At 45.4% G+C, this 15,313-nt stretch overlaps 1 protein-coding gene across 1 annotated transcript in view; it reads right to left on the bottom strand.

Annotated features, from left to right (window-relative positions):
* Positions 1–15,313, bottom strand: part of dpydb (dihydropyrimidine dehydrogenase b) — a 175,159-nt gene that overhangs the window by 10,669 nt on the left and 149,177 nt on the right. The window contains exons 19-20 of the mRNA XM_081373345.1: positions 11,789–11,931; positions 1,322–1,501 (exon numbers count right to left, since the gene is read on the bottom strand). Coding sequence (XP_081229471.1) covers positions 1,322–1,501; positions 11,789–11,931 — 323 coding nt within the window. The remainder of the gene's footprint in view (positions 1–1,321; positions 1,502–11,788; positions 11,932–15,313) is intronic.

The following is a 15,313-nucleotide window of genomic DNA, read 5'->3' as shown; positions in this document are numbered from 1 at the left end:
TTTTTGTAATACATTATGTAGGGAAAACCACTGTTATGGATGTGACGTTTTCACATTATGGATGTTAAGTGTCTAAACTAATGACTTTTGATATAAAACTTAAATAGTAATGGCAAATAATTACAAAACTCTAAATTATCCATGATCCACAGGAATACTCCAGACAGTCTTTTAAAATATACAACTTATATACATAAACACGCAATACAGCCAAATTGCTCCACGTCATTTATTTTTGTGGAAAGCCAGTGCAGGCCTGAGCGGCAGTCATATTTTGTACCGCCATGCGGTACATCTAGTCTTTAAGAATGTTTAAAAAAAATTTACTCGACAACAAGACAAAAAAATTATGATTTAACAAATAATTTTTGCAGAGTATTTGCATTTATTGACAAAATTATGATCTTTCAATGTTTTTAAATTAAGTGTCTAAACACCCTCCTCCCACCCCTTGTCTCCCAAAACTGTGTGCTTGTTTTCTCTCGCTCAAACTCTGTGTTTCTGGACAGAGCTCTAGTTGGAACGAGAGATATTTCACCCCTCATGTTTTTTTTAAATCATGTCGTAGTCGAAGAATAGCACTTATCAGTTCATAGTGTTTTCCCCCCTCCATCACTTTTAACAGAAGCACAAAGCTGTTTATGGAGAGAGAAACATTTGCATATGTTTGTGTGCTTTCGTTTTTATGCTGAGTGAATACGGTGTAGTGATGGGGAAAATATCTTTTTGTGCAACTATGAAATTTCAATGGAGTTTGGCTGAGACCAAGAGAGAGAGGCAAACATAATCACAATTCGAATAATTTAGTGACATTAAAAATAAATATATGGTAATTCCAGTCGAAAAACACACCAGCTTTGATTATCTAACATTTCAACACCCTCACATTGTTATACTCTCTGTGTGTAATGTAATTCACAACTAAAGCCCAAAATAAAATAAAAACTCTCCTCGTTGATATCGATCACAGAAGAATTTGTTAAATCTGTGCAAAAGTAGATGGGTTTCACACCACATTTGACAGCACAGCATAGCTGAGGGCCACCATTGGTCAAACGGTCACGGGGTCACTAACTGGCCCGAGGAAGCCTGGGGCTTCTTTCACGCCAAGCAGAGGAAAGTAAATTACACTCAATCCTTTTAGCATCACCCTCATGGCTATGTTACTAACACCCACAACCTTAAACATCCTTCATGACTCAATAAAGCATTATCTCCACACCAGGTGGATTTTGCCTGTTTAATCACTAATGGTTAACCAGAAAAAAAGAGTTTTGTTTTCTAAAACGAGCCTTAGGCGACCAGCCACAGAGATGCTCACCTTTCCGACGAGCTCCTCCACGCGGGGGACGGGTTTGCCCCTTTGGTGGCGTATGGTGGGAGGAGACTGGCCATCCCAATCGCGCAGCTCCTCTATGCTTTTTAGATACAGCAGCGCCTTCAGGCCTAAACAGTAGTCCTCAATCACTGTGAAGTCCTGGTTCTGCACGGCACTGCACACCTGTTAAATATGCACAGATAAACAGACCTCAGGGCCAAGACTTAGTGAAAGACCAGTGATTACGCTATCCACATCATCTTTTAGTGTGTGTCTTCTTAAAAGCAGAGTGTATTCAATGGCTCAATGCAACATAACAGAAAGAAAGCTGATTGTGTGGTTTCAGAGCAATAGGACGGAGTTTCATGTAATTTAAGTTATTTACTGATAATCTTCCTCTCTGCTGAAGCTCTGAAATCTCATTCACATTCACATTCAAAAAATGGCCAAACCTTTGAGCTACACACAGCCAGAAACAGCTCAAACTCTATTTAATTCTACCGTTTAAGAATAATAGCACCTATTCTGTTCACTGTTTCTGAACATTGAATAGGCATTGAAAAGTTTGGGGTCAGACATCTTTTAAAGAAGTTAATACTTTTATTCAGCGAGTGAATCCACAAAATATTTGTATTTCTTTTGAACTTTCTATTCATCAGAGAATCCTGATTTTTTCAATAATGGTTTCCACAAAAATATTAAGCAGCACAACTGTTGTAATAATAAGAAATCTTTCTTAAGCATAAAACCATCGTATTAGAATGATTTATGAAGGATCATGTGACACTGAAGACTGGAGTAATGATGCTGAAAATTCAGCTTTGACATAATATTTTACAATATTACTGTTGTTACTGTATTTTAGAATAGCCTTGACAAACATAAGAGATTCCTTTCAAAAACATTAGAAATTCTCACTGACCCCAAACGTTTTAACTGTAGTGTATATGTCTGTCTGACATCAGGAAATTGTGGAAGAATGAGTCGTTTAATTTTGAAAATTCATAATCAATTTTTTCTCTCTCCCAAAAGATCAAGGAAATTTTTATTCCCCATGATATGACCTCTTCAATAATGAGATAAAGTCTGCCAGACAGTCTCAAGTTAAACAGACACAGAGACTATCCAAGATTCATATTCTCCACCATAGAGAGGCTGTTTAACCCCTCACCTCAAATATCATCTAAACGTCTCCCAACAGAAAAGTAGTTTGCATCGTTCTTCACTGATAAAATCCAAGGCCATCAGACAAACCACAGCTGGCACTAGTCCTTTTGGAGTGGTTTCTAACTCTCCATTTCCTGTTGTAAAAAGTAAAATGTCCATGTTTCCACTCATCAGCCTTAATAAACTAATACTAACCAGGTCACATCACTTATGAATTCTTTAAGGGTCTCTTTTTTTTTCTTTTTACCCATTACACGCTAACTTGCTAAAAACAGTTTTAAACTCCTAATTACTGGACATCCTGAACATTGTTAATCAGTTCCTCCATCAAGGATTTTTCCACATAATTTAATCCTGAGACATTCTAGTCTGGCCTTATATGGACCTAAAATTGCTTTTAACAGATCTGCAAAGTAATAAGGTCTATATGTCAATCCTAGATCTTTAAGATCTCAGTGCATCTTTAAAACTTTGGTTCTTGTTTCAGTCCAACACTATCCTATTTAAGTGACAGGGAAAACGTCTCGGTTACGTATGTAACCCTCGTTCCCTGAGTAGGGAACGGAGACGTTACGTCGGATGACGACGAATGGGGTTTCGCTTAGAAATCCTATCATCTTCGAGTATTAAAACACGAGCCAATGGCAAAGAAATGCCATGGGTCTGCGGAATTTGCATAGCGTAACTCCGCCCCGCCCTGGGGGTATATAAGGAAGTGCGCGAGCAGAATGCAGATATGTCTTCGCTGAGGAGCCGAGACTGAACTCAGGCGTTCCAGCGGTACAGCGGAAGTGGCAGGGAGACGTAACGTTCCGCTCCCTACTCAGGGAACGAGGGTTACATACGTAACCGAGACGTTCCCTTTCGTTGTCACTCCGAGTTACGTCGGATGACGACGAATGGGGTTCCCGTATAATCACGCCACCTCTCGACTGTCTTCCAGTGCCCTGCGTAAGTCTGAGCTCCCTGTCGTGAGACTAGCACGGACGAAGGAGTCCTACTTAACACAGGAATACCAAGGTACACTGGGAAGCATATCCAGTGGAAATATGCAATCATGCCCAACCCGAAGGGGGGGACTTGGAATACACATATGACCCCGAAGGGCTGCATACGGAGTAACACTGGGGTGTCCAGCCGCAGGTGGAATATTTCAACCCCAGGGGTGGCAAGGTGGCTTGCCAAGGGAAAGACACATGCTCAAAGAGGCTTACAGTGGAAATACACATGTGGGGGTCGCCCGAAGGGAACCATGCACATGGAGACACCTAGCCAAGCGCGAAAGCTGCCAGTGGCATAACTCTGGCGTTGACGTCGTCAGTGCTGGAGGAGACTCAGGGCTTAAGAGGCTCACCTGAGGAATATCGCACGTATCCCGTCCGTGGAGAGGAATGGCGAGCAAGCGAAGACACCTGAGCAGAATCTAGCACCGGCTAGTTGAAGCGAGTACATGAGAAGAAACTGGCTCTACTCGGAGATTGTAGAATCTCGCGAATGTGTTAGGTGTCGCCCAGCCTGCAGCTCTGCAGATGTCTGTTAGCGAGGCGCCATGCGCTAGAGCCCAAGAGGATGCCACACTCCGAGTGGAGTGGGCCGTCACACCAAGGGGGCATGGTCGACCTTGCTGCTGGTAAGCCAAAGCAATGGCGTCCACTATCCAGTGAGACAACCTTTGCTTGGAGAGAGCCTTTCCCTTCAGCTTCCCACCATAAAAGACAAAGAGCTGGTCTGAGGTCCTGAAACACCGCATTCTGTCTACGTAAGCACGAAGGGCGCGTACTGGACAGAGCAGTGCCAAGGCTGGGTCTGCCTCCTCCAAGGGCAGCGCTTGCAGGTTCACTACCTGGTCTCGAAAGGGTGTGGTAGGAACCTTGGGCACATATCCAAGCCGGGGTCTCAGGATCACGTGAGAGTTAGCCGGCCCGAATTCCAGGCACGCTTCGTCAACCGAAAATGCCTGCAGGTCCCCTACCCTCTTGATGGAGGCCAATGCAACCAGGAGCGCTGTCTTCATTGACAGGAACTTAAGCTCCACTGATTGTAAAGGCTCAAATGGAGCACTCTGCAGGGCAGTTAAAACCACTGAGAGGTCCCAAGAGGGTACGAGGGGAGGACGAGGAGGATTTAGTCTCCTGGCTCCCCTCAGGAACCTGACAATCAGGTCGTGCTTTCCCAAGGACTTACCATCAACTGCGTCGTGATGTGCGGCAATGGCGGCAACATACACTTTCAGGGTGGAGGGAGACAGCCTTCGCTCCAACCCTTCTTGCAGGAAGGAAAGCACGACACTGATGGGGCATTTCGTGGGTTCAAGATTTTTAGAAGAACACCAGGTGACGAAGAGGTTCCACTTCAACGCATAGACATGTCTCGTGGACGATGCTCTAGCGGAAGTGATGGTAGCCACCACCGCTGGTGGTAGGGTACTCAAACCTGCCTCATCCCGTCCAGAAGCCACACGTGGAGGTTCCAAAGACCGGGACGAGAGTGCCAAAGGGTGCCCCGTCCCTGAGAAAGGAGGTCCTTCCTCAGAGGAATTGGCCAGGGAGGTGCTGTCGCAAGGAGTATGAGTTCTGAGAACCAGGTGTGGTTGGGCCAGTATGGGGCAACCAATATAACCTGCTCCTTGTCCTCCCTGATCTTGCGCAGGGTCCGCTCAAGAAGGCTCACTGGGGGAAACGCATACTTGCGTAGGCCCCGCGGCCAGCTGTGCGCCAGTGCATCCGTGCCGAGCGTGCCCTCGGTCAGGGAATAAAACAGGTCGCAATGGGACGAGTCGTGGGAGGCAAACAGGTCTACCTGTGCGTCGCCGAACTGATCCCAAATCACCTGGACCGTCTGGGGATGGAGCCGCCATTCTCCAGCGAGAGGCCGAACTCGAGACAGCTCGTCGGCCGCCTGGTTCAGGTGTCCCGGGATATAAATGGCTCGAAGCGACCTCAGATGCTTCTGACTCCATATGAGGAGGTGGCGAGCGAGTTGCGACATACGGCGGGAGCGTAGACCACCTTGATGGTTGATGTACGCTACTGTCGCGGTATTGTCTGATCGGACTAGTACGTGCTGACCCCTGAGCAACGCACAGCGGAAGCGGTGCAGGGCGAGACGTACAGCCAGCAACTCGAGGAAATTGACATGCCATAGGCGCTGGGGTCCTGTCCAGGAGCCCGCGGCAGCATGTCCATTGCACATGGCGCCCCAGCCCGTGGTGGAGGCATCTGTTGAGACAACAACATGCCGGGAAACTCGTTCCAGGGGCACTCCAGCCCGTAGAAAGCTGAGGTTCGACCACGGGGTGAAGGTCTGACGGCAGGCCGGAGTCACTGGGACCCGGAGCTTGCCGTGTTGCCATGCCCACCTCGGGACTCGATCGCGAAGCCAAAGCTGAAGCGGTCTCATATGAAGCAATCCGAGCGGCGTTACTGCGGCTGCGGATGCCATATGCCCCAGGAGCCTCTGAAAAAGTTTCAGTGGGACCGCACTCTTGCCCTCGAACTGGCGAAGACAAGTCAGCAGTGATTGCGCGCGCTCGCTCGTAAGCTGCGCGCACATGGCGACCGAGTCGATTTCCATACCGAGAAAAGAGATCCTCTGCACTGGGCAGAGTTTGCTCTTCTCCCAGTTGACCCGAAGGCCCAGACGAGCTAGGTGCCGGAGCACAAGATCCCCGTGTTCGCAAACCTGGTCTCGAGAGTGAGCTAGGATCAGCCAGTCGTCGAGATAGTTCAGGATGCGAACCCCGTGTTCGCGTAGGGGAACAAGGGCTGCCTCGACGACCTTCGTGAAGACGCGAGGAGACAGGGCTAGCCCGAAAGGGAGAACCGCGTACTGGTATGCCTGCCCCTCGAAAGCAAACCGTAGAAACGGTCTGTGTCGAGGTAAAATGGAGACATGGAAGTAGGCGTCCTTCAGGTCGATCGCTGCAAACCAATCCTGTGGCCGCACACACTCGAAAATGCGTTTGGCCGTGAGCATCTTGAACGGCAGCCTGTGAAGGGAGCGGTTCAGGACGCGCAGGTCCAGGATCGGTCGTAACCCACCCGATTTCTTCGGAACAATGAAGTAAGAGCTGTAGAAGCCGGACCTCATTTCGGCTGGAGGGACAATCTCGATCGCACCCTTCGCCAGTAGGGTGGCGACCTCCGCTCTCATGACAGGGGCATTGCCACCGACCATAGTGAAGCGGACTCCGCTGTAGCGGGGAGGAGATCGCGCGAACTGAATCGCGTAGCCGAGCCTGATGGTTCTCGCGACCCAGCGGGACAGTCTGGGAAGCTCTAGCCAGGCTTCCAGAAAGTGCACCAGCGGGGTCATACGAACCACAGACGTACCGTCGGGGGTGCAGCGAGGCGGAATGACCGGCCCAGGCGTGGGTGGCATAGCGGCCCGGTGCGGGGGCACGGTCATTAGCCGCGTCCTGCCAGAGAAGGCCAGGGGAGGACCAGCGTCCCACGGGGGCGTGCTCTGGCAGGGGTCTGGCGACAGAGGGGGATGAGAGGAGCGTGGCCCGTGGGCGGCGCGTGCTCTCATCCGCACACTCCGTGTGCTCAGAGATGGGATAGTGAGTTCTTTCTTTAACCATTTTAGGGTGCTGCCCGTCGTGGGACGAGCAGCGGGGATGGGAAAACCAAGGATTCTCCCCCGGCCCTCCACCGGGGGAAGGAGCGGCCCTGCTACCGGCTCCTGTACAGAACTCATCACCATCTCTGAGCAGCCCGTCTCAGGAGCGCCGCTTAGCCTGGCGTTTAGCGGGGCGCGGGGCGGGAGAGGGCTGTGGCGCCTTCCTACGGCTTCCTCTCCGACGCGACCCGGGAGCAGCGGACTGCTGGGGCCGATCGGGAGGGGCGGGAACCGCAGGAGGGCGCCCTCGGCGGCGAGCGGGCTGAGGCACCTGTGCCGACGACTGCGCTGCCGGAGCAGCGGGCCGCCGGGGCAGGACGTGTTTTAGAGCCTCAGTCTGCTTCTGGGCAGTCGAGAACTGCTGGGCAAAGTCCTCGACTGCACCGCCGAACATGCCAGCCTGGGATATGGGGGTGTCGAGGAACCGGGTCCGCTCGGCCTCCCGCATATCAGCCAGGTTTAGCCATAGGTGTCGCTCCTGGACCACCGAAGTGGCCATCACCTGACCCAGCGAGCGTGTGGTCACCTTCGTCACTCGGAGAGCAAGGTCGGTGGCAGCACGCAACTCATCAAAGAGTGCTGGGTCAGACCTCCCCTCGTGCATATCACGCAACATCTGGGCCTGGTAGACCTGCAGAGTCGCCATGGCATGCAGTGAGGAGGCCGCCAGCCCCGCAGCTCTGTAGGCCTTCGCCACCAGGGTGGAAGAGAACCTACAGGCTTTGGAGGGGTGCTTTGGGTCCCCGCGGGAAGAAGCACTCTGAGGACACAGCTGCATCACAACAGAGCGTTCAACCTGGGGAACCCCAGTGTACCCTTTGGCGGCCGCCTGATCAAGGGGAGGCAAGGCGGAGGCGGTTGCCGAACGATCACGGGAAGACAATGGTGCCTTCCAGGACCTCGTGACCTCCTCATGCACATCCGGGAAAAAAGGCATTGGGGTTGGCCGCCGACGCGGATCAGCAGCCGCACCCAAAAACCAATCGTCCAGCCGTGAACGAACCGGCCCAGGTGGCGGGGACCACTCAAGACCGATCGCCGCGGCTGCCCGGGAAAGCATGGCCGTCATCTCGGGATCAGACTCGGACAATGCTGGGACACCCGAGGGTGGCAGCACAGCCGAATCCTCACTTCCCGAGGACTCCTGCCCACCTTGTGATGCAGCGATCGACATCACGTCATCCTCTGGAGCGCCGAATGAAACTCGCGGCAAGTCCGAGGACTGTACAGCGGTTTCCACGCGGACACTCGCGGGTTGCACGGGAACAGAGGGAAGTGTGGAGCGTGGAATAGTCGGCGCTTTGTTCCACACTGTAACCCTCAGATCACCCTGGCCGCCAGCCGAAGTACCAGCCCTCTCGGGACCAGTAGATCGGGGTGCGGATGAGGGGACTCTCACATTAAGATCATTGAGTCTCGATCTCAACCGTGCGATGGGCATGTTCCCGCAGTGGGAACATGACTCATCCACAAACGCTGCCTTAGCGTGCTCGACACCCAGACACACAAGACAGCGATTGTGCCCATCAGAGTCAGACACGAATAGACCGCAACCAGAAGTGCACGGGCGAGGCATCTTTAAAAAGACGTGCCGTGTGCAATGCTCTTTTGTGAAAGGAGATTTCTCCGCAGAGTGTTGAAGCGACCAGGGAGAGAACACACAAACTCTGGCAAATCACTGCACAGATCAGCAGGGAATGTGCACTCGCTGGAACTCGCTGTCACACCAACACCTGGAGAGAGGCTCGTCTCGAAGAGATGAAGAGATAACTCAGAATTTGGCTGTGGAGTGAAGTACATCAACTTGGCTCCGAAGCGAAAACATATCTGCATTCTGCTCGCGCACTTCCTTATATACCCCCAGGGCGGGGCGGAGTTACGCTATGCAAATTCCGCAGACCCATGGCATTTCTTTGCCATTGGCTCGTGTTTTAATACTCGAAGATGATAGGATTTCTAAGCGAAACCCCATTCGTCGTCATCCGACGTAACTCGGAGTGACAACGAAAGGGAACTATGTTGCACTGGGTGCACAGACACCTTCAGATATTTTGTGGTGTTCCCCATGGCTCAGTTCTAAGTCCTTTATTATTTAAACATTATATGCACTCATTAGCTGGTGTAATGAATCGATATCCTTCATCAGTATGCAGATTACAACTTTTATTTTATTTTTTTACTTGCACCAGATGCCCACAAAACAATTAACACACTGCTGGACTGCATACAGAAAGATACTTTAAAAGTTATAAGTGAAGATTAGCCCTTTCTGAATCTAAAGACTCTTTAAAAGTAAATATAGTTTTTACTGTGCTGTGCCATATCTACACTAATTGTCTCTAAAGTAAAAAAAAAAAAAAAAAAAAAAGGATTCGTGGCAGCAATGTTTGTAAAACAGCATATTATCACTTTCACAGCATTTTCACAACATCTCTTTCCCCTATTGACAGTGAGATTCTCATTCACGCTTTTGTCACATCAAAACTTCACCATTACAGTAGTGTTTTAACTGGCCCATATAAAAGCTCCAACAAACTTTTACAAAGAGTTCAGAAAGCAGCTTTACTAGACTGAGGAATCACATTACTCCAGTGATTAAATCTCTTTACTGTTACTTGTGTTGATTTCAAGATCCTTTTAATGTTGAAATGTCTTTATGGTGTTTCCCCTACATACCATAGCAAGCTGAAAACCTGACAACCTACATGCAGTTTTAACAAGTTTATGTTTCTCTTCTCTTCTTGTTTGCATTTTCTTTTCTTTTATTTCTGTCTGCCCAGTCCATGTTCTCTGTTTCCTTTCATATATATGTATGTGAATGTGTTTATATGTACACTACTGTTCAAAAGTTTGATTAAAATGTATTTGATTATAAATAAAGTAAAAATGGTAATAATATTACAGTTTAAACTAATATTTTAATATATTTTAAAATGTAATTTATTCCTGTGATGGTAAAGCTGGATTTTCAGCGTCATTACTCCAGCCTTCAGTGTCACACGATTCTTCAGAAATCATTCTAATATGCTGATTTGCTGCTAAAGAAACATTTTTTATTATTAATAATGTTGAAAACAGTTGTACTCCTTCATATTTTTGTGGAAACCATGCATTTTTTTCAGTATTCTCTGATGAAAGTTGTAATAGAAATCAATGTACATGTCTTTATTGTCACTTTACTGATGAACAAAATGATTCATTTCTTTAAAAGACTTTTGAACGGTAGTGTACACTAGCTATTCAGGCAAAAATGCAACAAACTGCACTTTACAAGGCTTTTAAAGACACTAATATTTTTTATTAATTTACTTTTTTATTTTGAATGATAAAAAAAACAGTAAAGTGGCTTTGAGATAAATTAGATAAAAAATGGCTTTCAGATGAAATCAATGTTCATAGAGCAACTCTCTCTTCAGTTGTTAATAGGCAGATAAACCCTAGCATGCTGAAGTGCTCCTCAAAGTGCCATATTAAAAACATTACTGTACATTACTTCTGAATCTGGATATTTGCTGCATCTTTAGTAGGTTGAATATACTTTAATATGATTGATAAAGTACGAACAATGCCACAACAAATAGAATTGCAGCAACGTTTATGAGATCCTTGTATATATTTATGTTTATAGTAATATATTTATAGATGAACTTCAATTATTCTATCAATACACAAAACACAATGATGGTGACACTCAAAACCACAGCATTATGGGAAGAGATGCACTCCAAGTTATCAACACAATAACTCAAACAGAACACCAAACTTGACAACACCAGAGCAAATTATGAACAAAAACAAAAGACAGAGTAAAAACGGAAGTAGTAACTTACATGAACTATTCATGCCACATTGGAACATTACATACAGTATATGTGACGTATATCTTCAAATATCATCAAATTGTGAACTGGATATTTTATGAAGAAAAAAAAAATGAATGAGAAAAAGCTTGATCATCATGAGTACCATGGAGAAATATATGCGGAGCCTCTTGAGTCTAAGAGAATTTAACGTTGTTCACCAGGGCAGCTCACTGGACTAATCTAATCCATGCAGGAAATGGAGCTACGATGTGTTTCTGTAACCCGCTGGTGACACCGATTCAACTGTAGTGTAGTGAGCACTTGGCTAGTTTACAACTCCTGTTACTACGAGCCAGCACTCTGCTATTACATGTGGGTGTGATTAAAATGTTTTAATTCCAGTCTTTTCCCCCCCAGAACTCACAGGCACTCGTGAAATGTTATTTCAGCACATAATGAGTGTTTTGATTTATTTATTTAAAAAGAGATTTCGGAGGCTGTGGCATCATGTTGAGATAATGGGTTTATTTGCACTAACAACTTGTTCAGAGCCATGTTGTAAATTGCAATTTGCTTTGAGATTGTTGTTGCTCCTCGGCTGTAGCAGCTCTGTGTGAGCGTAGCCATTTCTAGACTCCTTATTAAGGATTGATTAGAACAGACTACTTAATGCACATGTTTAAACTCAGGCGTTAAGCGTGCATATCGTATAAAACAAAAATAATGTGTTTTTACCCAAGCCACGGTTCTACAAATGAGGACATTATCAGGCTGAGGCATAGCCTAGTGGTTTAAAGTCTGATAAATAAAAGGTTGTCGGCTCCAGTCTTACAATCACTAATGGGGTTGATGGTAGTTGGTGATGAATGTAAGTGGTTACCTGCAGGACAGATGCTCCACTATGAAGAAACTGTAATCCAGACTCTGCTGAGTCAATGCCACCGGTAGCCAAGATTGGGAAGCCAGGAAGTGCTCTTGCTATAGCTGACACCGCGCGCAGAGCTATGGGGCGAATTGCATTGCCTATCCAAATTCAAGACAGAAAAATATTTTTAATTGTAAAACAATAATTATATAAAATCAGTTCGAACATAATTACAAATTCAACATGTGATCAGAGCACGTCTCATACATTCACTACCATTCAAAAGTTTTTTAAAGAAATTCACACTTTTGTTTAGCAAGGACATATAAAAATGATATACATCATTGTATACATACATTAAAGAAATTAGAAAGATTTCTGAAATATCACGTGACCTTGTGAATTCAGCTTTGCCATCACAGGAATACAGTTATTTTAAACTTTCAAATTTGACAAAACGGTTATTTTAAATTGTAATAAACATTTCACAATCTTACTGTTTTAATGTATTTTTGATCAAATAAATGCAGCTTTGCCCAGAATGAAATCTTACTGACCCCAAATTTCTGAATTAATGTACATATTGCTTCAAACACAAAAATTCTACTTACTAAAAACTTAACCAATAGACAAATTCTTGCTCTGTTTCAAAACCTAGTGAATTTCCTATGTTGGCAGCATTTTAAGACCGTCATTTAAAATCATAAGCGCACTCATAATGCAAAAGCTGTTCAGAAGGTAAGCATCTTAATTATTATGCTGCCTTCTAAGACACCTCGTTTTAGTCAAATTCTATTCAAATATCTATGATCCCAGAATGCAGCTAAAAATGATTATTTTTTAGTGCATGGTTGTCGTATAAACATAACCAGTTAGAATATTTTGCACAAGTGTGAGTATGAACACAACAAGGCTGTAAAAGTGGATTAGTAAGGAGCCCCTAAGGGGACATGGTGATGGGGAAGAAGAAGAAGAAAAAAGAAAAAACGACATTGCAGGTAAAATCTATCACAATACCCCTTAGGGTCTGTGAAGATTAGTGAGTAGATGAGTTCACCTGTTCAAGATGATGACATTTAATGTCCCTGACAACCTCTGTAGTCAAAAAAATATTAAAAACTCAAAATCATGAGTATGGGATTACTGGTGTATTTTAACCACAGACTTTATTTCAGGCATTTAACCAATAACCCATTAAAAAAACGTGCAAAAATGCTTGTTTCTAGGTTTTAAGACTTATTCCTGCAGCACCATATTGTGAGTCAAGTCTCCTGAGTTTGTGTGGCAGAGTTGCTGCCTATGTAGAGTATTTCATAACAGTCACTTAAGAGGTTTCACATCATTTAGGGTAGACAGTGAGGCTTTTTTGTGAGGTTTTGGATCAGAGCGACTGTGTCTACAGGTGTCTGAGTTCACCTATGCAGCAGCACAAGCCTCCCCTCCCCGTGCCTTTCCGTCTTCATCTCTGAGGATGGCAGGATTCCCTAATAAAAGCCGAGCAGCTTTCTGATCAGCCAGACAGATGGAAGTGTTTATCACATTACATTTAACCTCATTTTCCCATTCATTGATCACAGCCGCACGTTTGTCCACATTCATTTCGTCGGCGTGGCTCAGAACTCCACTTCCACCGTTTGATGGCTCGAGACAGCTTTCTTTTTTAGCCCCACTCTGGCGTGCTAAACGATCCTCATCATCCACACTATTCCCAGATTGGGTAGATAAATTCAATCACGGCACATGTTTTTTTGCATCCCCATGCCGCATGGTTAATTATGTACATATGGGTGCTTCCCTAAGCCTCTGGCATTTCCTGCCGCCCTCACTTTTTTTTCCGCTCTTCCACCTGTTGGCTGAATGGATGACACGTCAGGTAGAATTTGTCATCTCTGCTCTGTTCTGACAGCCTAATATCATAAGAAGACATTACTCGGCTCGCAACGAAAGCCATTTGGGTGTGATTTAGAGATGGGGGTTCGGCTCACTGCAGCTTAAGTCGAGAGGCTGGAGCTCTGAACACATCATTCCTTAATGTCAGTGCGAGTCAAATATGTTTCAAGGTAATAATGTCCCAGTAAGACATCTGGTTCCAAATGCTACAGCTCATCCGGCGATGGGCTATTGTACTTTGAGTGATGTCACAATCACATTAATATGGACACGACTTGTGCAACAGAGGTTGAGAGCCATCAAAGCACTTGTCATCCTATGGCAGCCGACACCGATAATGTTGTCAGGCAGCACACTTCCACTCAAGAAAAGCTTCAGTCCTGTGATATTGTTGTGATGTTATTGTGGCACTGGCTCTGTCCTTCCCTGGGCTTTGTTCTTGTTTTTCACGCCAGCCGCGCTGACAGCTCCTGTTGCTCTGACAACCCCAACATGTCCTTGTCAAACAGGGTCGCTCACGCCTGTTTGTCACCAGTACCTGCGGTGAAGTTGCGGGTATAATTTTATTTAAACCCTCAAGTACAATTTCAGTGGTCATCATGGCTTAAATTTATACTCTAAATTAAATTTTTGTCTTACTGAACTAACAAGTCAAATCTCATTTTCCTGTGAGTTGTACTTAAACTATAAGTGAAATGCATACGATTATAATTTATAATCGTATCCAGGGCTTGACATCAACACCCGCCAATATATATATAATATCGACATTTTTCACTTGTAGTCTTTAAAACGGCACCTGAAATAATAAGTGCAATGTAGTGTTGTCAAAAATATTGATTTTATCGATACATAAAATCAATACTGAAATTTCTGAAATACTTCCAATACTAGTTTTCTGCTGAATAGATACTTGATACCAACTGTGCTTTCTCGCTCTCTTATCTCTCTGACAGAGTTGACACACAAACCTGCCTCCCCTCACTCACTCGTTTCATTTGTTCCGCAGATTTTGTGCTCACACCCAAAGTGCGTGCACATAAAGCCTCCTCTCAGTACAAATTTTTTTTTTGCTGCTGCTTATTGCGCTTAAACAGTCAAATACACGCAAAATAATGTCAACATGTCAGTCTTGGTGAGTTATGTTTTAAGTGAATACAAACAGTTGGGAAAGAAAACCCATGTGCGACAGTATAATGGATCCGTGTGTGACAGCAGTCTAATATACGTGCTGCCAAATTATGATAATATAAAAAATATCTATATGGCAGTTTTTCCCCATGGTATCGATGCCAAAATTGTGTGAGTGGCTAGTAACTTTAGAAAACCACTAGCCAGTGTGGCTGGTGAGCAAAAAAGTAAATGTCAAGCCCTGATCATAACCATGTTGAAGAAAAACTTGACCTGAGAGTGGTCAGATTATAAACTATATTCAAGTTTCATTCACTATACAATCAAATATCATAGTGACTTCAAAAGGAAAGAGTATACATCAAAATCTAGTAATTTCCATAGCTATCAGCACTCTAGCGTGTAGTTTGCGTGAGGGTGAAAGATTTCCCTAGTCAGATTCCCTGCTCGGGTTCAAGCTGGTCACTCAGACGTGAGGTTATTTGTGAAGTATACCAAGTACAATTAAATGTGAAAAAT

This window comes from Scardinius erythrophthalmus, assembly GCF_964197995.2.
Source record: "Scardinius erythrophthalmus genome assembly, chromosome: 9".
Taxonomy (NCBI): Eukaryota; Metazoa; Chordata; class Actinopteri; order Cypriniformes; family Leuciscidae; genus Scardinius; species Scardinius erythrophthalmus.
The sequence above is the reverse complement of the archived record's forward strand: the minus strand, read 5'-3'. Positions and strand labels throughout refer to the sequence as shown.